We start from the raw sequence: 25,801 nt of genomic DNA on the forward strand, positions 1-25,801 counted from the left end.
ATCTTTTCCTTTTTTTTTATTTTAAGCAAGATGTGAGGTGTAGAGGAGAGCGAAGCATCAATCTGATTACTTTTCTCTTTGCCAAGGACACGCGTGGCTTGTTTGTGAAGTGTTTTACCCGTTTCAGTAAACAAGCCTGCCATGCATCATCGGTATCGTCTATAGTGTCCTGCTCGAGAAGCTACTGTCTACGAGTCTATTAAAAGACGCTCTTGAGTGTGTCCAGATTGAAGCGTCTGTAAAAGGTTCCTCTTACAGCGTCTATCATCTGCCGCCCACCATCTGGTCTTCTCGGAACACTGCAGGGCTAATTGCGAGACTTCATATAAGTCGTTACTTTTCATTCATCTCTAGACTAGTGTGGTATCAGCAAAAAATATCATCCTCAAAGGCTGAGACCAGACTGCAGATTTGGGTGTTGTCACTCACCAGCAAAACAAAAGGCTGGAGAAATTGCAATATGCATGCCGAGTCACTAGCTGGCGATGTCACTTTGCAAAGAAATACTCCATGCGTGTCCTTATCCAAAACTGCATTTTGAAGAACATGGGTTCCATTACTATTTCACATTCATTCATTTTGTACTGCTTATCCTCACAAGGGTCGCGGGGGTGCTGGAGCCTATCCCAGCTGTCTTCAGGGGAGAGGCAGGGTACACCCTAGCTGTGAGGTCTGCGTGCTAACAACTAGTAAATTTTAATTGTTTGCAAAAGGTTAGAAAATGCAGTTGTTGCTAATGTTTCTATCTGCAAACACCTCAAAGAAGCCATCCATCCTTCTTTTGCTTTTTTCCAAATGCAATCAGAATGTTTGGAATACCGTAAGAATAGTTAGAATGATTTTGAATGCTGTTCCAATTCGAATACATCCGGAATGGTTTTGTCTTGCTCAAAACATTGGGACAAAAAATGGGCCCTACTAATGGAATGCACCCACAATTTTGAGAATACACAATTTTTAATTCCGACGGCATTCTAGCTCAGTCTAACTCTAGATTGACTCTGGTATTAGGATGTTTTGTTTGGGCAATCAACTACACAAAATAATTGTACGAAAACCACGACAGTGTTTCAGAACCGAACCAAACTTTGGACAAAAACGGATCATAGAAAACGGAAAAAAGGACAATATTTCATGAAGCCCTTACGTTTCCAGCTTCTGAGTTCTATGGCCAAGCCTGTTTGGGCATCTGTGAGGCGTCGCGAGCATGGCTAAGATACTCCGCTCTTTCATTCTCTCGTAGAGTAATGAGCTGTAATGTATGAGCCTTGAGCGTGATGGGAATACCGAGGGCCTCATCAAAGCTGCATCCCGGCTTGCTTGACCCATCCTAAACCCCCGTGCATGCAGGCACTAGTTTGAACTCTCACGGCTATCTCTCCACCACTCTTGGTCACCAGTCCTTCAGGTCCGCATCGTGCACCGATATCAGGCATTAAAAGATCTTCTAGAAGCACAATAATACACTCCAGGAATGATAACCGGAAAGAGTGAGGTTCCAGTATGTGGATGATACAGATGATTGGGTGCTAAGCGATGGTATTTAAGCTACGCTAATGTCACATTACAAAAGCGATCGATAAACCAATTGTCCATTCAGTTTGGTACAGTACGTATACTTCCATTGTTGTCAGTATTGTTAATTTCAGCACTCTTTCATTCGGACAGCGATCATAGTAGTATGCTAGTAGTATTTAGTTTGCAGATATTGTCTGTGCCACAAACACAAACCTGCTAACTGGATCATAAGGTCTGCATGGAAAATGGGATACCTTTTAAAAAAAGTTTAGTGTTCATTCATAGGGACACATTACAATATATTACAATATTACGCTGTCCTCTTGCCGCTTGAATTTGCTCCCTTTGGTTGGATGCAGTGTAAGTTAATTAGCAGCGAGAGCGCCATGTGTGGCACCACGGTTCTGCGACTCTGGCGACGATACACTGTGACCCAGTTAGCAAACAAACATTGACGCTCAAGGTGCGTGTTTGACTCGCAGCTGGACAGGACCACCGCGGTAAAGCTACTTCATTTCAGTGGTCTTTCATCCTCTGGCTGCTCACTTCAGCTGGACAAAAAAAATACTTTCAAAATCTACTCCATGCATCTCCCAATCACACCCTTGAAAAGATTGCATAGAGTTGAAGTGCTGTTATGAGCTACTTTGTGTACTTTCGACTCTTGATTGTGCATTTATGAAGCGTTCAAATAGTAGACGGCCCTCTTATCTGTCATCCTCTCTCTCTCTCTCTCTCTCTCTCTCTCTCTCTGAAGAACCATACATCGTGCAGTTTGCGACACATTATCAAAGTCAGTCTGTGAAGTTACAAGCTAAGCTAACGTTTGAAACAAGCGATGTGTACTCAATAAAGGGATACTGATATTTTGGTGCCCCATAAAACGGAGTCACAATACAATACCATAAAGGACTGAGCCAAGACCAAAATTGTCAATTCTAATACTTCAAATCCATCTTTTCAATAAACCCTGACACGAGTATGATGTCAGGACAATGGAGCCCATTCCTAAAACAGTTTTGATGTCATTTACCAGAGAGCAGTAGAGAGTAGGGGCGTCACGACACACTCATGTCACAAGACGAGACGATTCACAAGATCGGGTCTGCGATAATGACACCAGACTAGATATTACCACTACTTAAAAGGCGAAAAAATGTATATGACAAAACAGCCCATCAAATTTCTACAATGTGGCGCTCTTCTACACTGTGTTTGTATGCTAGTTTTCCTTGTTTACAACAGGAAGGTATGGGGATTGTTGCAGGGACATACATAAGAGACGGCCACTGCTTTGAACATCCAGTAGCATGCTACCGAGCTAACTAATTACCCTTCTATTTGTAGATTGTCGACCTAAGAAAGGGTTCCACATGGAGTGGGGTGCTGCTCTGTATACATGCTCCGAGTAGCCGCTGTGCCACCACGAAGGTCAGAAGAACCGGAGCCGATAATTATCGTGCACCCCTGCTTTAAAGGCATCCTTGAGTAAACTTCCGGTACCATCGGAATATCGGAATTCATTGCGGGGCCGAGTGTCCACGTTTTTGGTCATCAAAATACGGTCACCCTGTTGTTGTAGAATTTCTTAAGAAATCCTTTCAGCCCCATTACTGTGAGGATGTTCAATTCCTTAGTGTGGCTTTTCGATTTCTCAAGCCGAGCTGGCTTATTTGAAATCAAATGATCTTACAGTTTGTGGCAGTAGAAATGGGAATGTTGCACTGGCTTGCATCAGAAACTAACTGGAAGGATTCCAATTGATCTATAATCTGCAACATGCTACACTTGCTACTTTTTAAAAACTGGGTTAGCGCTTTCTGACGTCACCGGAGACCGTGACATCCGGTGAGTTTGTACTTTTTGTGGAGCTCCAAGACGTTGACTTCTGCTTCCCTCCAAGCCCTATTTGTACGACTCCAAATGCCCTGGTGTTGTGTTCGAGGGAGCATTTCTCCGGAGGAATAGGGATGATGTCATGTTTGATGACATCACTACAGACGTGTAGGGAGTGGAGATTAGTGGCTAGGGAGCTCGCCACAGCTGTCCTTTATCCATTTGTGCCAACTCTAGAAATAACCACCCCGCCACCTCCCTATAGCTACCGCTCCCGCTTTAGCTGGAGTTTAGCTAGCTACGTTCTATCAGCTCTCTTGGCCTCCTTGTCGTCCAGTCATTCTTTTGTGACCGACTGCTGCCACCCCCCTCCCAAACAACAACCATCGGAACAGCTGACAAGAAAAGCAATGCACCTCGCACAAGAGTTGACAGGACAAAGAGCACCAATGGAGCTACACGGGGGGGGGGCAGGGCTAAGCTGGCCTGCACCGCACACATCCATGTGATCCCCCCGCCTTGCACACCACAGTCAGGCTCCTCCCTGTGCAAGGAGACAGAGATGGGAGGTGCAGTCAATCAGTGACATAGAAAGGGAGAGGTAGAGCTCAACTCAGTCGGCAGGCAGGGTGGGGGGGGAAGACGGCAGAGGACAAAGGGGGACAATACTGCAATATTCCACCGCAAATTCACACGGACTGCACAGGCTTGGGAACAGGAAGTGGGGCAGGAGGAGAGGCAGCATTGTATCGCTTGCTGTCCAGCCCTGCCTTCAAGCGGCAGCAGGAGGAGGAGCAGGAGGAAAAGGAAGAGGAGAGAGAGGGAATCTGGGAGCGAAGGAGAAAGTCGAGAGCCGAGGTGAGCAACAGTCTTACAGCTCGAGAGGACAGACAGACCAAACAAACCAAAAAAAAGAAACATGGAGCTCTGAAAAGAAAGCATCCATCCCTGCCTCGCGGCTTCTTCTTCTCCTCCTCCATTCTCTCCCTCCCCCTCGAGTCCAGCCTGGCCATCTCTCTCTGCCCGCCCTCGATTGCTCCGAGGAATTCTGACGATGCCTGGTGAGTTCCATCCCGCCGCTCGGTCCGTTGCTTCGCTCGGCTTGTTTCAGGCAGAGAGGGGGGATGCTCGCACTCTGCTGCCCTTGCTAGGGAGGGGATGTGAGGGAGAGACACGCTCCTGACTCCTGTGGGCATTCCAGCTGCCATTATTATATAATTGCATTTCATTCCCAAGTGGCTTCCCTGTGGAGGCTTCCAAGAGAAAAGCTTTTGGTGTTGACGGCGCTGACCGGTAACACTTCACAAAGCCGGCCTGATGGACAGGTCATACAACGTGGCCAAGCTAAAGGGCCTGAACCGGACCAGGCTGGGGGGGGAAGGGGGGTCGCATATTGAGAGGCGGAAGGGATGGTAGCCGGCCGAGGATGCTGACCACTCGTGTTGTCGCTTCCCATCTGCAGGGAGGATTTAGAAGTGCCACTCTCAGTGCTTAGTCGGTGCTGATGAACCGTGGTTTCCTCGTACATTCGATTACTACTTTACTACTAGTAAAGTACTACAATGCAACTTTTAGTGATGATGACAATGTTAAGCTGTTGATTATCCACTAGCATACCTAGCACACCTGCCGTCGGAACACCATCCCGTGTCCTCGGATGTTACAAACACACCATGATCTCAGCATCTTGTTGGTCACTATATATTTTCCTAGCTTGGTAGATAAATAAAAATAAGCTGTGGCATATCAGATATCAGAATTCTAAAGGTCAACCTGCTACAAGGCTGACTTCAAGTCCATGATTACCATTTTTACAGTTACTGTATCTTAATCGTGTTTTGATTCCCCTTTGCTAGTAATCAATGTCGCTGGGGTGGTTTAAGATGACAGTCATGGATAAATATGACCGCTTGTAAGATTAGTAGCTACTGCTCAGCGGTATTCGTCAATACATAGAATAGAAGCATAATGTTGTTGGTTCAGTATATTGTAACGGTACTCGCGGTAATCGCGGTTCAGTATGTTCCCCCGATCGTCAGGTCACGGTGTGTTCATTTTCAGTACGGTAAAGGACAAACATAATGCATTTTAGAATGAAACATAAAAAACTGCAGTCTGCTGGCATGTAAAAGTTTCAAAAGCTATTCTTATATTTAGGATCAATATATTGGACGCTAACTAGCTTTAGAGATGACATAGCCTGTAAATTAGGCGGATGCATGTTAGACTGGCAAGTCACAAGTGTCATAGCAAGGATGGATGATAGGCCATGCGTGATCGGCCTACATTACGTTCTAGATACGACAACAACAAGGACCTTTTCCAATGCTAAGGCTGAGTTATGTCTTATTATTGCTAATCATGTCTACTATGTTAAGCAATACTAGTATAAAAGGTGACTATAGGGGTGCTTGATGTTTACAGGGCCACATTTTTTAAATATCATGAACAGGTTTTCTCTGCTGTATGAACTATGAAAACATTCTATTTATTAATAATAAATTTATGCAGCTGTACCATTGATGGTCCTAGAAGGAGACTAACATTGCCGTCAGCCTGTATTTAAATGCAACACATCCCCTGTTTTCCCCCCTGTGCCCCGAGGGATGAAGCAAGAGAAAACGCTTTTATGCACATGAATAGATGTGCACAACCTAAGCGGCTACATGGAATCATCGGATGTGCTCAGAGTATCACATTTTAGGTCAGGAAAGGAATGATGATGAAGCCTGACCGAATTGTGAGATGGGGAAGCAGAATGACAAAGAGGAAGTCAATAAGACGAGTGACAAAGCAAAAAAAAAAAAAAAAAAGATATTTGAAGGTACGGAGGCGTTATTGCGTTGCGTCTGTGTTCAGCATGACAGGAGCAGTTATGCAACAGCCTTGTATGATCATGCCGCTTCTTTTGACCGACTGCATTTAAGAACAGTCCTCGTATCATCCATTCCGCTCCATCGTAGCGCGTATCTGTGATGCGTGTTAATTCCTCTTAGAGCCGATGATGTGGAGCAGAGCACTGGATCGGATGGATGCAGCAAAGCGAGGCAGTGCTGTGCTTGACTAGGGGGTCAATAGGTCGTAACCACTGGCGGTTGTGAGGGGGCGGGGAGAACTAACCACTCTGGACGACATGGCGGATGCTGGAATATTTACAACCAGGTTGGCCCCGCGTGGAAACCATGGCTTGAAGACATTGAAGATTATTCCGGCACCCGGCAGCACATATGTTCCCGATGGGCCTTCGTTTGGTGCTGCCAATCACGCTCTCCTCGCACTGGAAGTGCACAGGAACAGGCAACCCAACTCTCCAAACTTCCGTACACGTTAACAGCGACGTCGCTAATCTCCGCCTTAATGTGTATTCCTGTAATCCTTACGAAACCGGGACGGCTTTAGATGCTCTCCATGCATGAAGCGGATCCTTTAACATCTGCTCAGCAGATATCGACAAAGTGGCACAAGATCTCATTGATCAGGCTCTTCCGGGAGAGGAATTGAACACCAGCTTTGCAATCACTAGTGATTGGGTCCTCATAGAAGGTATCGATAGGGACACAGATTGGGTGATTTCCTTTCTGTCCTCCAATCACGTGGCCTACTAATCGTATTAAACGTCGTCTTTGTGTGCAGTTGAACTGTAACTCTACCGAAGGCAGGAGAAGGATGAAACTAACACGTTATTGACTTTATTGACTTATGGGGGTTTGATGTGTGCAATGGTTCCAGTTCAGTCAGTTTTGTTGGGCTTTTAAATGTGATGGAACCAACGTCATCTTCTTTTGATTATCTCCCGACAAGCTAGCAACCATTTGCATCTCTCCGGTAAAATGAGCACGGCATCTTCTTGTCGGATTGCCCTGACCGTTGTTTTCTCTCCCGTTTCCCTGCCTCTCCTACATCTCCGATACTCCAGGTGATATACTTTATGCGTGAGAGAGAGCAGCCAGGTTATGTGCAGCATCAGTAACGTCCGTGCAGGCAGGTGGTGAGTCACTAAATAGGTTTGTCTTTTTCCCGGGCCCCCCCCCTTAGGGACGACCTCTTTCCACTGACCCCATCTTGGCACTGCTGCATGTGCACACATACCAGCCTACACACTCTTTGGCATGAGGATCTCTTACAGAGTTGCAGTACAAATATATTCAGTCTGCTTTGAACACGTTAACACCCATTGCTGAGGCTGCTCCTTTTTTTGGGGGGGGGGATTGAGTCCATTCAGGTTTTCAGGCCACAATGTTATTGATGCATTTCTGCGACAAAATAAGCTATAACAGCTACAATATCCAGACTCGTGTTACATCGTGGAGCAGCTGCACTCCAAACAATCCTGTGAGATATGACATCATCAGCACCAGGACTGGAATGAGGAAATCCCCCGCAGGACTCTGCCTTGCCTCCGTAGTTAACCTTTAACCAGCCGCTCTCTTGAAAGCACGTCTCACTTACTGAACGCCTGCGATAAGACAAAGTGTAATTTGCCGTGCATCAAAACTCCTTCTTGACGTGAAATGGCTATGGAGTCGGCACCGTGGGTGCAACTGGTCCACATGGAATTCCATGTTAAACATTTACTGTAGAGCGCTTTAGTTGTCTAAGCGGTGGCAGCATCAGTCTATCCTGACCACATCGTTCACCACTATGTTGTATGTCTGAACCCCCGCACCCCTCACACCCCACAGACTGGGTGCCTGTTTCCTGCCACAGCGGAACAGGGAGGGACTTCCTGCCTGCCGACTCACACTCCATATATGTCCTTCAGAGATGTGATGATGGCAAGGCAACGGAATCTTGTTTGCAATGTTCAAGAATAACAGCCATTCAGGGTAGCGTTTGTCGGAGAACATGAAGCAGTCCGACTATTGGAATCAGATATCTGGGCCATGTTGGATTGTTTATTATTCATAGATGTATTTATTCATGCTGGTAATTTGAGGTTTTACGAAACTTCAAAGGCAAATATGTAGAGCAGGGGTTGCCAACTCGGCGATCGCGATCCACTAGTCCATCTTTGGAACTTTTTTTTGGGACGCTCCAGGAGAGTTTGATGTTAAATGACATCACACCGGTCCTCGTTCACTTCAAGAGTTGAATGTTTTGTGCTTAAAAAAGCAAAGAGCGCCTTTCCTACCCCGGACTTCTTCATCTGCTGATGCTATTGAGCCAACACAATAAAACCCAAATCAATGACCAAGTCATTAAAGACCTTTGCCATGTTTGATCCCTGCTTGTGTTTTGGGGTGGCAAGTTTTATTTTTTCGGCAGGAGCCTAGAGCCTACGTCGGCCATGTTGACAGCGTGGAGCGCTGTCTTTTTAAATGCGATACGGAGAGGAGTGTGTTGGTAGCAACACACATCCTTTGGGAGCGCCGTGCTCAGAGGACAGACGCTCCGGTCGCGTTCCCAGGACTCCCGAAATGGTCGGCAAAACACGGAAAACATCTGCTTTTGAGGAATGCGAGCCCGAGTGAAGCCACGCGTTGGTCCTGGAGAGACTCCGCCGCACCATGTTTCATTTATTCATCAGGTCGTGAGTGTTGTTTTGTCTTAGGATCTCATCCTGGGTGTGTTTCACTGGGGGTTATCTTTGTCACGGTCCACCGAGGACTCAGGAAGGAGGCGGTTGTTTAGGCTACAAAGACAACAAGTGTCTGTGTGCATTCTCAAATGTAAAGAATAGATCGTTGAAAAGAGAAAGAGCGCTGCAGAAGTGGAGTATTTGCTGAGAGAAAAACACATGGGCGTGCGTAGACTTGTCGACAAAAAATATTCAGCACTAGAGGCAAACCTTTGACACAGAGTATTTTGCAATTTCGAAGCACTTATGCACTAAAGTCACCTCACCTGTAGCAAAAACTCACACAAATAACCAAACTCAGAACAAAGTCCAAATTAGAGAGTAGTCGGGGCAAGAAGTGGCCAAATCTTGCAGGATGTTGCGTGGGAAGAAATTTGATTGGCCTCCTTTTCTTTTCTCGTTCTTGTGAACTCCTCGTGTTTGCCTCCGCCTTTGTCCAGCGCCACGGGGCTGATTGAATATTCAGGTCAAGAAGTGAGACGCACATTTCCGCTCCTCTTCCAATCGGTTCAACGCGCACTTGGCTGTTATGCAATAGTTGTCTTGTAGCGGCGAGTTAAGTTGCTGCAAGAACAAAAAGACCCATGATGTGTACTGGCTTATGACGTTTTGGAGTCCATCTCTGAGTATTTCTACGCACTCGTTACTGTGACCTTGCATGACAGGGTCTTTCACTGCCTCTTGGTCACCTCTGAGTCAACGTTTAAAACCCGGAAAAATCACCACGCAAACTGTATTTTCTCACTCACAGACCATTAAAGTAGCATTTCTTTAGCGGGTGATTGTTGTTAGCAACTGCAATGGTTGTTGCTTGTTGTTCAGTGCAAAATAAATGCTAAACACCACTTATCATGCACTCCTTCTCAATCACAACTTTCTTTCATATCATAGAAACGGTATGACGCACAATTATAGCGTACCTTGAAATCGCTAACCGGTTGTAGTGTTATGTTCAGGAGTGACATGCACTTTACTATCCAATTCCCCTTTTCATCTCTTTGCCAATCATGCCTTTTCCAGAAATGTCTCTCTTCTGGCTTCTAATTGGCTTTTCTAACTGGCGACATGTAACTTACAACGCAGTCCAATTATGTCTAAGCAGCTACTCTGTAGTCTGTGACTCGGGTTAGGCTCGTACAAGACATTCTGGATGGCAGCGTTTTGTCGTATCATCGAAACAAACTCCAGTTCAAATGCCGCCATGGCATCTATCTAGCCTCCGGCGTTTGATGGCAGGGAATGCTGATTGGCCCCAAAATGAATTCACACTCTGTAAATTGGGCAGCTGTTCCAATTAGTTGGAGTTAAGTGTCCCTTGTCTTTCTGTTTCCTTTCACCAATTCTCCTGGAAGACCGGCGTTGTTCTGTGAGTTTTAGAGTTGTGAATCAGACCTGACAGGCAAAGGTCACTCACACATTGTCCTAAACTACTTTTTGCAAATGAGGCCACCGTTGCACATTTGACTGCAGCGCGGAGCTAAATAAGATCTATTTATTTGATGGCATCTTTATGGTTGCAGAAGTGCGTCTGTGTACGCAATTCAGTCGCGGATGGAGAATGCAATTACCGTTACCATGACGCCAAGCACCACTATGCATGGGTGTCTTCCCAGAGCCGTGCTAATCATTAATTTGACCTTTAAACTCTCACCTTAGCGGCTGCTTTTTCATGCAGTCATTAGGGTGACCTTTCAACCCTTTCTAACATATCTGGTCTGACATTTGACAACCTGCAAATATACTTGTGTATAAAAGTGTACACATATGTAGACCTTGCTTATCTACATCATTACACAATGATCTTCTGACTCTTTGCACTTCAAAGCTCTGTCACGGCTGCCGCTATTTTTCCACGCTTTGCATTGAATGCTTATTATTGTAATTGGTGAATAACGAGCAAGAATGGCCTCTGGTATTCATCAATGTTTCATATAGTGAGCATCCTGGCAGATGTTGGACCAAATCATCTCCAAGGCTCGCCTCGGCCTGGCTGCACACTTGCTCCCTCAACAGCTGATCTCACTTAGCAGGCTGCAGATTCCCACCACGTTTGCCAGCGCTTCCCTGTTGACTCCCCCCCCCAAAAAACAGAGGCCCGGAGGAGCTGAGCATTTAGCAAATGCTAACTGAAGAGCAAACGCTAACCCGTCTCTCCCTTGCTTTGTGAGCATGTGCATCTTACACGTTTGTTTTTCATATAGGAGGCAGTCACAGCAAAGCTTTTCTTGGCTTTCCTTCCCTGTTTGGTCACGCCCACGGTGTCTATGCCTTTATCGTCCTTAGTTTCCTGGCTAATCTCTCTTTTGTCTTGCATGCATTAGACCTCTGGCGCTGTTACGAGCCTGAAGACTCAAGGAGTCGCCAGCATGTGGGCTATTCTAGACCCTGCAAGCTGAGCTATGTTGGCTATTTAAAGACGCCGCCTGTAAGGGAATAGCTCGAGTGTTATTGAATGTTTCTGACTATGTGGCTTCATTTACGACATTTACACGGTCACAGTCTGCACAGTGTGCGAGTGGTTAGCATGGTGGCCACAACATCAGGGGATCGGAAAGACCTGGGTTCAAAGAACAGACTCTGATGATTCAGGTCTTACATTGCGCCTGCGTGTTGATTTAACCGTAATGCGCCAACGTTAATCCACCAATAGTCCATCAATACATGGAAAATCCACATGCCTAAAGGGCTATATTGTGGTGGACCATGCATTTCTAGTCCAGAGGCACTAGTAGTTGGAGCCTCTCGTTAGAAGATTTTGGGCTTTTGTCTTCCTCTGTCTCATCCAACTCGACCGTAGATGAGATTCTCCGGCTCGTAGCGACACGTCAGATATCCTGTGTTCTGCACCATCAGCGACTGACAATGTTCACCCCCGTCTCAAATACTGTCCACATGCTTGTTCAGTCCTCCGCCAATGTCGATGGACACCGCATGTGGCGGTGTCCGATGAGCCATCAAACCCGTGAGCCAGAACACTGCAGCCTGATGGATACTCTGTCGCTTCATTACGGCCCGTGGCCCTTTATGTTGAGTCAGCATCAGAGCGGTGGAAATAATGGACACGCTTATTGCAGGATAGGTGAATAACTGCTTTTTCTGTCCGTCATTTACAATGTAGCTTTTCACAAGGTTGCATATGTTTTGGCGTTGGGGAGGAGGGACGGGGTGATCACAGGTGTGTTGACGCAGGCTCGATAGAGCGAATTAACGGTACAAAACATTCTCAACTGAAGTACTCGGAGTGTCACGAGACACAAACGAGAACTGCCAAACGAGAACCGCTGGAAGCCTCTCCTGAGGAAAGTGCTTATTGTTGGGATTGTTTTGCATGTTGGTAATATAGCCGCCACACAAAGGGAGCATTAGCAGCATAGTGAAGATTAGCTTCACATGGACTCTAACGTGCCGTGTTGCGGCATGCCATTGTGCTGAAACAATGCAGCCAAGTTGTAGCAGCGGCCCAGCAGGTTCAAAGCTTTGTTATTGGGATGTGTGGTGCATTAGTTCAGCTCTTGGTAAAAAAAAATAATAATAAAAATGATATTCCCTTGAGGTTGGCTTTGTTGCAGGTCTGAGTGCTCAGACGCCCGGATGCTTGCAGACTCTATCAGAGCCTGACAATCACATGAGGTCTTTTTCTTTCCAGGATGCATACGTAAAGTGCACAGGTTGCCGTCCAGACACACTCAGAATCCATTACTCTGCTTGACGTCCACCCTAACTGGGTTTCTATCGAACAGCAGAAGAGGAAAGTGTGCCCTACTTTCAGACAGACAGGAAACTGCCTAATACTAGCTTGTACATTGTAAAATCCTGAAGTCTGGATGTAGGGTGATATGAATAATAGAAGTTCTAAAAACCTCCGAGCTTGTGATCCAGCCAATCTTTCACGGCGGGGGCTGAGGAAGCGATCCTCATGGAATCTCTGGAAGTCCGTCTCAGGCATCCGCACACAAATATACTGTACATAGGCCCGTGTGGTGGAAGAATTGAGGCCTTCGAGGCCGCCAGTGCCACGAGGAGAGCACGATGGGCACATACAAAACATATATTACCGCAGTGTGCAAAAGTCTTAGTCCACTATTGGCTTTGCATGCATTTTTTTCCTCCCACAGTCCAGCCTTGGCGGAGAGCCGTGCTTGACTGAGTGGGATTCTAGTTATATATGATCACTCTAGCGTTGCTAAAACACATTTCTAAGACTTTTACACAGTACCACACAATTACATGTGGCCCATTTTCCCAACCAGATAAGAGTCTTCGAGCTCACTTGACTACTCCTGAACGACGACACACAAAGGGGGGGGGGGGCATTCATCAAATCATGCAACACTACCCTGTTGCCCGTGCTATAAATTGCTCTAACAAATACACCACATGGTCATGCTGTTATTAAACCCCAAAGTGTGACACAACATAAGTCGGAATGACTTGAAATTTTGAGGATATCTGTCTTACATGTATGCTAATGTAACTAATGGTGCACAATCTGGCCCTGCAACGGCTGGGGCTCGAACTCTGGTCCACAGATCCTTGCTAAATGAAAGCTGAGGAGTGTGAGCCAATGAGTTAAATGCCCAAGCTGTCAACTAGTCACCCAGAGCAACTCTGAAGGCATTCAGGAGTGTTAGGAATGGAATATTTTGAATGTTCTCTCCAGCGCTGGCATTGCAATTGATTATATCAACTCCTGTTTGAATTAAATCGGAAACTGTCCATTCACAGCTGTTACAATAAAATAATCAGAGTTCGGCCCGGTCCGCCACACCAGCATGCCACCTCAAGCATTTTCACCACAACCCGTTGCAGGTATTCGATTTGTCTCCCGTCTCTCGTCTCAAGCTAACCATTATTGGTAATCAATGATTGCTTCCATTGATGCAGAAGCAACTTCCAGCTCTCTCATTCAACGGCCGTAAGACGGGAATCATCCATTAGCAGGCGAGCTCAGCACTCGTGCCAACATGTGCTGATGTCGTCGCAGCGAGGACTCGCTCCAGGCAAAGTCGAGCGTCCTCCCTCCCTCTCTCTCGCTCGCTCTCCTCACACTTTCCTCCCTCGCACTCGCCGTGACACACTCGCTAACGCGCGCAGTGCATATGCTGGCGCTCCCGTCGACTCTTCTTCTTTTTCTTGCGGGGTGACTCACTCCCCTTCCTTTTCTCCCACCCCTAGATCACATCTGATGCCAAGGCTGAAGGAGTCTCGCTCCCATGAGTCACTGCTCAGTCCCAGCAGCGCTGTGGAAGCCCTGGACTTAAGCATGGAGGACGAGGTCATCATCAAGCCCGTTCACAGCAGCATCCTCGGGCAGGACTACTGCTTTGAGGTGAGACCAAAACAACCAGCTCGCGCTGACTGACTGAAGACTTCATTGAGTTCTGCCGTGTTCGCCGCCCAGCATGTGGCTGATGAAAACTGCTGCTCTTATCAGTGAAAATTAAATATTTGCAAGAAACATTCATTATTACCCCAAATGCATTCCTATGATTGTATATATTTATAACCTCTGCCAAGAGTACAGTTTGTTTGTATAATATGTGCATGGACACATAGTTCAAAACTACAGTCAACTTGTCTTCTGTACGTCAAACTTGCAGGCTCTCACGTGTGTCCCACGCTACACGTGTACTCTACATACATGACTACTGTCGCCAAGCCTTTGTATGTTCTGATATTTTGTATGTGTCGCAGTGATTTGGGGAACGCCAAAAATCACCAAAGAAAAAAAAGGTACATCCGGGTGTGACCTAGGCTTAAAGGAGGAATCCCCCCCAGCTCTAAGCTGGACCAACTGAGGCTAAAGATTATATAAAGATTATTATGCGCAGGGGGGTCCTGAGAACACACTAAGCACCTTAAATCACTTTTTATTTGGATTTTGGATTAAAGCTACGGTGACGTAACGAGTATAGACGCCAAAGCAATCGGAAATATTTAGTGTCACCATCTTTTAAAGCTGTAGGAAGCAATGAGACGTCAGATTTTTTATTTTTTATTTTACTGCCAAACTCAAACTGACCTTTCCGTCATTGGGCATGGCCGAGGGAAATAAATGCAAGCGCGGCGGGTAATCTGTTGTGTCTCTGGCTGTGGGATTTAACCTTATGATAACCTGCGGTAATTTGGAACGCGCTCTGAAAGCCACTGCTTCTGATTATTGCCAGTCACACGCATGTGATGCTGCTGTGTGTGTGTGTGTGTGTGGAGCATCATGGGGAGACATAATACTTCACATTCTCATCGCTGTCTTTTGTGCGGGCCTGAAATCTCCTCTAATCTTTGTCATCCGCCTCGTTACATCATTCCTTTGTTACGCCTTCTCCAGCTCACTATACACTTCAACAACATCCAGTAATAACCACTTCTGTTGGCTTAGAACATCCAGTTTTGCTCCAAAGAGACTTTAATGCTAGCCTTTTATCAGCCATTCTGCACTGTAATGTGAATTGATCTGTTCCAGTGTCTAAAAGTGTCACTATCACAAAGCCTGCATGAACTGTAAAGGCAATGTTGGAAGTCCACAGTATGATCAATATTTTCAACTAAAAAGCTTCAAATCTAAAGTAATTTGGAAGTGTCAAAATATTTTTTGTATTATGCATTAAAGCGCTCATCTTTCCGACTCGGCAGGTGACGACCTCCTCGGGAAGCAAGTGCTTTTCCTGCCGCTCATCGGCTGAGAGGGACAAATGGATGGAGAACCTGAGGAGGGCGGTCCAGCCAAACAAGGCAAGGATGGAGATCTACTGTACAGAGATGATGCACATCCCAAATTCTGTTATGTTGTTATTGTAGCTACAGCTCCGAGGTTACCGGAGAAAATTGGTGAGATTTTTGACAAAAAAATCATACAAAAACTGGGGCGTACAAAAGCCAAACTTTGACTGCAGTGGGGGCGTCGTAAACAAGCTGACCAATGGGAATGGAGAAAACCGATGACTGACAGATGTGTTCTGCAGATAATGTACATCCGACATGAGATCGAAGGGGCCACATTTGGTTCCAACTACTTTCTATATAACTAGGATTTAGAATGAATGGTATTTGGACCAATTTTATTCGTATCTGAGTCGCCAGTTGTCAGGTTTTTCTTCGCTGCCTTGCTTTCGCTACCTTGGTCCGGTCAACTGTCTGCTAGCTCCAAAAGCAGTACCACTAGCTTGCTTTCCTCAAACCCTGTCCTTGTTTGGTCTGCAGGACAACAGCCGGCGAGTGGAGAACATGCTGCGGCTGTGGATCATCGAAGCCAAGGACATCCCAGCCAAGAAGAAATACTTCTGCGAGCTGTGCTTGGACGACTCGCTGTACGCCCGCACCACCTGCAAGCTCAAGACTGACAACGTCTTCTGGGGGGAGCACTTTGACTTCAACAACCTGCCGGCGGTGCATAGCATCACGGCCCACCTCTACAAAGACAGCGACAAGAAGAAAAAGAAGGACAAGAACAATTATATCGGACTCGTCAACATCCCAGTGGCGGCGGTCACCGGCCGGCAGTTTGTGGAGAAGTGGTACCCGGTGAGCACGCCCAATCCCCCCAAGGGCAAGACGTCAGGACCTATGATACGGATCAAGGCCCGCTACCAGAGCATGAGCATCCTGCCCATGGAGATGTACAAGGAGTTTGCAGAGTACACCACCAACAACTACATGCTCCTATGCTCCGTGCTGGAGCCTGGGATTAGCGTCAAGAACAAAGAGGAGATGGCGTGCGCGCTGGTGCACATTCTGCAGAGCACCGGCAAAGCCAAAGTAAGTAGCGTGAATATGTAATGGCCGCTTGTGTGGCTGTGCGCCGGACAATGAGTCCAGTCAAGGCACTTCAGTCCTGTAGGTGGCGGTAATGTGGATTACAAACTTGATTATTTTCACCATAGTCATTGCCCTGATCTTGGCTGGAAAGTGACATTGACGGGTGGATTGGTGTGGCGTCTGCAGTGATGCGGACGATGCGTCGGTCCGGTCTGTTGCTCAAGAAGGAGTTGAGCCGCAAGGGAAAGATCTCAGTTTTTGGGTCATCCTATGATCATGAGCTTTGGGTAGTAACCAAAAGGACAAGATCACCGCTACAAGCAGGCAAATTATTTTTACTCCATCGGGTTGGTGGGCTCTCCCTTATGGATAACGTGAGAAGCACTGTCATCGTGGAGAAAATCTTGAGTGGAACCTCAGGCCTCGGGTAAGACTCGGGACATATTGTCGACACTATGTCTCTCAACTGGCCTGGGAACAGTCAACCTCAGAAGATAGATGAATGGATGTAACAAGCCAACAAACAATCTGATGCTAACTAACTAGAGAACTAAGTAACGGAAGTTGAGCATCACTTTTCCTGCCATGATTCGCACTCGGCTGAGGTACAAGAAACAAAGCAAATTCTATTCCATTCCTCCAAGAACAGACTGGGATGATTCAGCTGTTATTTTGCTCCTGCATGTACTCTCCGTGGACAAACACCATGTTTAGCAAACAAGCACATCAGAGCGGCTGTTACCGCCGGGCCCCGTTGAGAGCCTTTGCGGCACGTAAAGGTTAAATATTCCCGCACCGTCTGCTCTTTGAACAAACTTTTGACCCCTACAGCTGTAATAGCGCAGGCAGACAGACACCAGACAGGCAGGTCATTTCCTCCCCGCTCGCACCAGCCTGTATTGCATTTTTAGCTCAGGCTAATTCTGTACATGCATCTCTGATGTTCCAGGAGGCGTACCGATACTAGAAGCAACCAGATGGTGGTGAAATAATCTAAGTCCAACCAAGTCGCATGTTCAGGTCTGTTTTTGGCAGGGTCTTCACGGTATCTTTTCATTGTGAAGGGCCCCAAAAGACCTGGATCGTCTAACTCTTCAGTACCACTTTATTGGGGCGCTTGGAATTAACTGAATGGTAGAATACAAGTACTGTGCACTGCAGTCATTGCCGTTCGTTTAATTAATCTGAATTGTACCACAGCTAACGACTCCCATGGCGGCAATTCGCTTCCAATCCACCTGGAGGGTGGGTTGCAATCATCTTACGGAATGACCACACCCTTCTTATATACTTACACTTATATAGGCATTGGCAAACCAGGACTTGTAGTTTCAAGAACAACTTTTACTTGACGCAGCACCACCATCTTTGTCTTTCGTTGTCTCGTCAGTGCGATTTTTTTTGTCCCTCGACTGGAGTGCTCACTGGAGCAGCTTTGAAAACTTTACTTTGACTTCATCACGGCTCAGCGGTGTGATGAATGATTAGCGCTTTGAAAAAGCGATGTGTATCCGGGCCTGTACGTCTCAGTAGAAGCGACGGCTGCTGATTGATGGAGGAGAAGAGCTCAGCAGCTCCCCTGGAGAGACGCTCGCATCCTTAATTACTTTCCATTAATTCCCTCCTTCCGTGTGGAGCACTTTCTTTTCCCTGGCCCGTCCCAGCGGTGGGATAATTGTGGGCGGCACAGTCGGGGGTGCGGGGCATTTGAAGTTTGCTTAACAGGACTTTTTGACCTTGAAGTAAGGCTCCAAACACGCCATTCAATTCTGATCTGATGCTGGTTTCCTTGGAGCTTTAATGGATGTCACAGGCTAAATCTCGGCCAGTCGTGTGTAACCTCCGCCCAGGAACGTATGTTGTCATCCAATAGGTTTGAACGTGTGAATCTATGAAGCTTCACAATTTGGTGCTGATCCAAATCGCCAGGTCGCCTGTAGGCAGAGTACGGCCACACCCACGTTGTGAAGTTATATTAAGGAGTCGAGCAGTTCTTTGAGCAGTGAAAATCCTGTTAAGCTTGGTTTTATTGTTTTCCTCCCTTTGGTTATTTATCCCCTCACTCCATCTTCTATCCCTGTAATCCCTGCAACTCTCCTGTCAAATGAAGGATGCGGTGTCCAGCAACAGCAGCAGCAGCCGTGATGTCGTAGTTTGAATTCTTGCTGTGCTCTCTACTTCCTGCTGTGTCTCCTGAAAGCCTCACGGCATCCTGAGGGCGAAGATCTCAAGAGAGACGCCATTGTTAACGCTGCACTGATGTGCAGATGTGTTCCTGAGGCTAGGCCCTCCGTGCAGCCATGCTGTATCTTCACAATACGATTGTAGGGCGCTGTGACTGCTGGTCAAATTTATAGTCCATAGAGATCTCAACATCGACAAAAAAGTGTCTCTCCTGACATCCTTAGTCGTTTAGGAAACTGTTAATGACCGAGATACACAATTACCTTTCATGCGTAGTCATAGCTTCTTGTATTGTGGTATATTCCACTGACTTTTTTGTCTACTTCCTGGTGGGGTCCTAAAGTTGATATCTGTGCAGGCATAATATGGCGTGACACATGAACATCTCTGGCCTTTTACAAACACACTGTAGCCTTCGCTGACCCAGACAGACAGTACTCAATAAATGGCTCTAACAGCGGGAATAATTGTCGTCCGTATTGGATTTGGATGCGGTCCGAATCCTCCACGCCGGTTCCCAACAAGTCAGCGATTGGTCAAAGTCCAATGTTTGTATAGCAAAGTGACAACCTGGACACTTTGGGGGGATGTTAACGTACAAAACCCTGAAGGTAGCTTGGTGTCAAATGTCCTGTAGTTAGTATTAGCGCCAATGAGAGTAAAGGCGAGTTTTTGTGCTCTTGTTGAATTTGAATTTTGTAATTGATTAGTCCTAAAGTCGAAGGATTCTTGGTTCATCAGCTGCCAATCTCGGTCGTGGTTGCAACTTTCTAATAATGGCTAATCCCACTGAGGATCACACACTGGGAAGGGAATTGTAATTAATCACTAGGAGATGTTTCTACTTGGGACACTTTTTTCTGTTGCACATCATTTTTTTGCATGACTCCCATTTACGTGCTTCATGTCGCCACAGAGACAACATCAGTGCAGGTTGAAAGCGTAAACAGAGTTATTTCTGTCAGCGTTTTCCCCTCCCAGATGCTGCAGCTCTCGTCACTTTGACAACGATCCTGTGTTAGCGCATCGGCATGTCCCGTCAATGGCAGCCATTTTTTTTTTTTTTACAATTGACACTGATGCTGGATTGAGCTGCAAGCACCGCACCAACAGGCGCCGTGACAAGTGGTGATTATTTTCTTGTAAAGCAACCCTCTAGCTTTTTTACGGCTTCTTCCTCATCATCTCGTTCAGCGTTCTGCTCTCTCCCCGCTATTCATTAGAACTGATCAGCCATGTCTCCATACCACCCTCCGTCTCTGTGCAATGTTTTTGAGACATGCTTGATGGCTGATGAGATGTGGCAGCGATACAAAGCGCGTTCCACTTCTTATTATTAGCGCCCAAGCACAGGGAGGAGGGAGCGGACAAATGGATAGACGATAAAAGTGAAAAGAAGGCTGCATAGTTTTCTTTTTAATGTTGCTGACTGAGAGAAATAGTCTTATATAACACTGGTTAGTCCAGAACTACAAAGCCCGTCGGCTTCCAGTGCTAATAGTCATCCTCAAACCTCCACCAAGGCAACCCTGTTTGCTGTTGTTTTTCTTAGCTGGCCCATAATGCTGATCCATTTTGCTAAGGGGTAGAGGTCTGGGTTGAGGTTTAGAGTCTATCCCGCTAACTCGAGGACAAGAGGCGAGGCAAGATTCACCCCATTGATTCAGAACGGAGAAGGAAACCCAGCCTGGGCTACGTGAGTGAAAAGTAATGGCATCGACTGGACACAGCTCTGCAATACCATAAAGCTGAAATATTAAATATTTCACTCAAGCTATGCATCTCCACTGAGCTAAAATGAGCCTGCTAGTTTTTGTGCAGTCGTCCCTACACACAAACAAAGGTGAGCCAAAAAAAAATGAATAATACCTATTAGAAGACAAAATTTTTATAAAGTGATTTTTGATACGGATGAAAGCATAGGCCAGATTAAAGGCTAATTTTATCTAATAATATATTGCACCTCCACTGGTTACGCCTCACAAATTTCCAAGCCACAGAAATAACCCACAACGGTCAAAGGTTGGAGGGAAAATCATAATTCGGTGACACGGACCTCAAGTGGTCAAATGATGACACATTTCGAGTAGACTTAAGGCCAAAAGGCAGCAGCAGCACGGCCCACGGTTGGTTAGTTAAAGATTCGCTTGTGCGTACCCTCAGTCATACGGTAAAAGCAGTAGATGGTGGAAGTTTCCATGCAGATGAATAAAGCAAAAGGCCTCCTTGCCTGCACATCAGCCGATGATTATCCCCCCCGAGGTGTGTGTTTGATGAGCTCCTTAGCAGGCCCGGGTGCCGCCTGAGACCCTCTGACGCTTTTCGTATTCCGCCTCCTCCCACTTTTCATTTTTAAAGAAGCACCACTTCATCTCCTCCTCCTGTCTTTCTCGAGTCTGTCACTTCAACCTCCGTTCCCATGCCGATGTGCTGCCTCGCCGGGTTTAATGAGATACCGGGGGAGTAGACGCGGCCTTTAGAGCAGCCCCAAAAGTACAACCTTTTGAAATGCTGGGTGTGCAGCGGTCCAGTGGTTTGCGCAATCAGGTCACAGCTGTGGGTTTTGTTAGCTTCATTAAATCGTTTTCAAAGCTTACAAAACCAAGTATGATCGGTTCATCGAAGACTAATTGTCTTTGACGTTTACAGAAACTCTAAGCGAGGATTTTCAAGCCTGGGTCCTTTCTATCTTGATTCTTTTGACATTACGACGGTCCTTCAACTTACCGTGTGTTTGTGTTTCATGAAGGACTTCCTCACGGACCTGATGATGTCGGAAGTGGACCGCTGCGGGGAGAATGAGCATCTGATCTTTAGGGAGAACACGCTCGCCACCAAGGCCATCGAGGAATACCTTAAGCTTGTGGGACAGAAGTACCTTCAAGATGCTCTCGGTGAGTACGACTGGATCTGGAGAGGCAAGCAAAAGACAACAAATCTTACATTAGAGGAAATACATCCAGGACGGTGCCCTCTTGTGTATGCATAAACAATTAGCAAACAACAGTGTAAACAAGTATTCTCACCGGTGTTCCATGTCCCGGTTGTTTGGACACTGTTGGCGCTCATCGCTCTTGATGTGCTTCAGTTCTTGTCTTTGCGACGATGTACCTCAAGGCCATTTTATGAATATGTGGTCTTCAGGAAGGTACACTGCGACATCTTCATGAGCATCCTTTCAGGCATGTCCAATAGAATGCTTCCATTAATGCTCATGTGCGATCACAGACGTCATTGCACAGCGCTGTCCTTGTTTCAGTGCTTTTTGGTTAAAGCTGTTAGCCTTCCTTGTGTTCCTGACCTGCTAAGATCTTAAGACTGTTGCTCTGGATCAAAGCAGTGTTCTCGGCTGAAAGAGAGTACATTGCCATCTTCAGATCAGGGATGAGATACTTCCCCAGTTGGAGGAGTTGGATAGTCTTGTTGGCGAGTGAGGCAAGGATGGAACGGGAGATTGGCAGGTGGATTAAGAGGAGGATTTTTTACCGATCAATTATGTTCCTATCCTCACCTACGGTCCTAAGCGTTGGGTTGTGACTGAAAGGTCAAGATAGCAGATAGCAAGTATGTTTCCTCCGTCGGGTGGCTGGGCTCTCCCTTACGGACAAGGTGAGAAGTTTCCCTGGTATCTTTGGTAGGATGCACTGCAGTAAAACCATAAGAAACCATCCAACCATTATCCCATGCAGCAACTTTACTTATTCCTTGGTTGCTCTTGTGTGTTTTTTAAGGTGAGTTCATCAAGGCTCTGTACGAGTCCGATGAAAATTGCGAGGTGGACCCTTCCAAATGTTCCTCAGGAGACCTTCCGGAGCACCAGAGCAACCTGAAAATGTGCTGCGAGTTGGCCTTCTGCAAAATCATCAACTCCTACTGGTGAGATAAAATCTTCAGACATCCAGATTTCCCATCTTTGCAGCCTAAACTGATTTTTGGTCACGTCTTTTGGTTCCCAAACAGTGTTTTCCCTCGAGAGCTGAAAGAGGTGTTTGCGTCGTGGAGGCAGGAATGCAGTAACCGGGGTCGACCGGACATCAGTGAGCGCTTGATCAGTGCCTCCCTCTTCCTGCGCTTCCTGTGTCCAGCCATCATGTCGCCCTCGCTCTTCAACTTGATGCAGGAGTACCCTGACGATCGCACGGCACGGACGCTGACGCTCATCGCCAAGGTCACGCAAAATCTGGCCAACTTCACCAAGTGAGTGTTTGAATCCCACCAGCCAAGTTTCAGAATGGGCATAATGGCAACGCTACGTGACCTCCAACCTCTTGCTTGACCCCCAGGTTTGGTAACAAGGAAGAGTATATGTCCTTCATGAACCAGTTCCTGGAGCACGAGTGGACCAACATGCAACGCTTCCTGTTGGAGATCTCAAACCCCGAGACCATCTCTAACACAGCAGGCTTTGAGGGCTACATTGACCTGGGCCGGGAACTGTCCACCCTGCACTCTCTCCTCTCGGAGGTGGTGTCCCAGATGGACCAGGTAGTGAATGCAGCCAGGTTATGGATCATGAAACTCAGTGGATCTTACTCAAGTATTTTGCGGGCTCTTCAATTTAGCCCTAATGGCAAGTCCAGTGTCGAGTGGCTAGCATGTTGGGCACACAGTCAGGATATCGGGAAGACCTGGGTTTGAGTCTCCGCTTGGGCATCTCTGTGTGGCAAGGCGAGGTCCAACAGGTGTTGTAGTCTGCATTTCTACATGATAAAAAAAAGCTATATATTTGAGCTACTGAGATATTAGTAGATAATATACCATGCTTGTCAGTGAGCTGGATCCTTGAATCGTGCCAGGAATATATTCGGATGTTTATCGTGATGCAATCAATAATTTATGATTGCATTACATAAACAGTGCGCAGTGGGTGAACACTGTGGAGACTGAGGAAGGTACAATAATGGATTTTTCAGCATTTGCCCTGCTAGCAGATGGGAAACTGGTAATCATTAGATAAAGTGTTCCATCTGTCTGAAACCTTGTCCGTCAATAATTCAGAAATCAGTCAAGTGGGGGGCTGCCATCTTGACTTCATGATAATTCAGTGACATGCGAGTGAACACAAGCGATGGAACCATGAATGATATTTTCTGCTTTTAGAGTGCCACCTCAAAGCTGGGACCTCTGCCAAGGATTCTGCGGGAGGTGACCACGGCGCTGACCAACCCTGCCAGCGTCCAGGTGACGCCCGGGCAGTCGATGCAGCAGGGGGGCTCACCCCCAGCCGAGGCGAGCTGTAGCATCTCCACTGGGCTGCAGAAGATGGTCATTGACAATGACATCACAGGGTAAAAAATAGTAACTGTTATACACGACATTCTATTTTCTATTCTCTCACTCTGTTGCTGAACACAATCCACTGGGAACAAGGCCTGCTTTGACGGGGAGATGAGTCAGAACTAGGAAGCCAGAGAGACAGAAAGCTGATATCACGATTCCAAAAACAATAAAGCGAGTATCACTGTGGCAGAGCCATTAAGGTTGGCTTAGCTGTGGCGTTTTCATACCTTTCAAAAAGGTAGCAAGCCATTGCCAATGGTAATTACTTCATAGTGCATTACCACCACCTACAGGATTGGAGTAGAACAACCACAAAGTCTGCTTGATTGCTGTTGTTCATAGTTTGAAACCTCTTCTTTTTTGAACCAACATTTAATACATCTGCACCTTCTTCCTCTCAGATTGGTTGATTTCACCCGGCTGCCTTCCCCCACCCCAGAAAACAAAGACCTATTTTTTGTGACGAGGAGCACAGGGATCCAGCCTTCCCCAGCACGCAGCTCAAGCTACTCTGAAACCAATGAGCCAGAGCTGGGCATGGCCAATGGAAGCAAGAGTCTGTCCATGGTGGACCTACAAGACCCCCGCAGTATGGAAGTTGGTCAAGGTCCTGGAACCCCTGATAACCACCTAGCTGAAGTTCCGGCCTCAGTGGGAGGCTGGGCTGGCAGGGTCCCACAGTGCAACATCCCAGGTGGTCCAACCTTGAGGAGGCCCGGACAGACCCCGACCACGCCAAACACGGACAGCGCTCCAGGTCGACCTGCCCAGCTACTAGCACCCTTGTCCTTCCAGAATCCAGTTTACCAGATGGCCACCTGCTTGCCCGTGTCCCCGCGGGGTATGACCGACTCAGGCTCAGAGTGCCACAGTTCAGTCAGTTCCCATAGCAACAATGAGGACGGACCACCAGGTGGGAAGCATTCCTTCTTGAACCATGGCGGTGGCGGGAGTAGTAGCGATGAATATACCAGGCGCTCCGGTGAGTTCAACCGCAGACAGCTCTCGCTCAACGAGGCGCAGCACCAGCCCACCGTCCCCCGACAAAACAGCGCCGGCCCCCAGCGGAGGATAGACCAACCTCCTCCGCAGAGCATCACGCGGGGTCGCACACCTCCTAATCTGCTCAACAGCGGAGCCTATCCCAGGCCCGGCTCTGGCAGCATGATGACATCGTCCCCGGACTGGCCAATCAGCGGCGCTCGTTTACGGCAACAGTCGTCATCGTCTAAAGGGGACAGTCCTGAGACCAAGCAGAGGGCTCAGCATAAACAGGTATGGGAGGATAAGATAAACCTTTGGCAGAGAGAATGTTACCATGTGACAGAATCCAACCAATCACACACAGCCAAGCAACAATATTCCCAAGGAAACAATTGACGTGAGACAAGACTTCCAAGAAATTACAGCAAAACTTGTTTACCAAGTGTGGGCGGGCCCTCTCTGCTCATTGCGCACGTAATTTGCATGCAAGTCCACCGCTGTTTTACTGCTTTAGTGCGCTTTGAGCGAGGGTGGCGGAGGCACAGTTAGCATCTTATTAACGACTCATATTCACGCTCACATGTGCACACAAGGTGACAGGAAACAGACTTTGCTAGGGGGCTTAACAGCTGGCTTGATTGTGTCTGTCTGTGTGTGTAGGGGAAT

The 25,801-nt window shown here is 47.0% G+C and overlaps 1 protein-coding gene across 14 annotated transcripts in view; it reads left to right on the plus strand.

Annotated features, from left to right (window-relative positions):
• The window catches only part of LOC131120056 (disabled homolog 2-interacting protein-like), a 75,199-nt gene that overhangs the window by 43,727 nt on the left and 5,671 nt on the right, over nucleotides 1-25,801 (plus strand). For 11 of the 14 annotated variants that reach the window (XM_058065095.2, XM_058065096.2, XM_058065098.2 and 8 more), the window contains 9 exons: nucleotides 14,108-14,261; nucleotides 15,566-15,664; nucleotides 16,133-16,687; nucleotides 21,621-21,765; nucleotides 22,603-22,747; nucleotides 22,832-23,068; nucleotides 23,155-23,356; nucleotides 23,972-24,159; nucleotides 24,553-25,426. In XM_058065095.2, the coding sequence (XP_057921078.2) occupies nucleotides 14,108-14,261; nucleotides 15,566-15,664; nucleotides 16,133-16,687; nucleotides 21,621-21,765; nucleotides 22,603-22,747; nucleotides 22,832-23,068; nucleotides 23,155-23,356; nucleotides 23,972-24,159; nucleotides 24,553-25,426 (2,599 nt within the window). Of the gene's footprint in view, nucleotides 1-3,745; nucleotides 4,416-8,084; nucleotides 8,885-14,107; nucleotides 14,262-15,565; nucleotides 15,665-16,132; nucleotides 16,688-21,620; nucleotides 21,766-22,602; nucleotides 22,748-22,831; nucleotides 23,069-23,154; nucleotides 23,357-23,971; nucleotides 24,160-24,552; nucleotides 25,427-25,801 lie in introns of those variants that run through there. The other 3 variants (XM_058065112.2, XM_058065110.2, XM_058065111.2) reach the window with 3 other exon arrangements.

This window comes from Doryrhamphus excisus, linkage group LG10 (genome assembly GCF_037039965.1).
Source record: "Doryrhamphus excisus strain RoL-2023G ecotype Guam linkage group LG10, RoL_Dexc_Guam_v1.1, whole genome shotgun sequence".
Lineage (NCBI taxonomy): Eukaryota > Metazoa > Chordata > Actinopteri > Syngnathiformes > Syngnathidae > Doryrhamphus > Doryrhamphus excisus.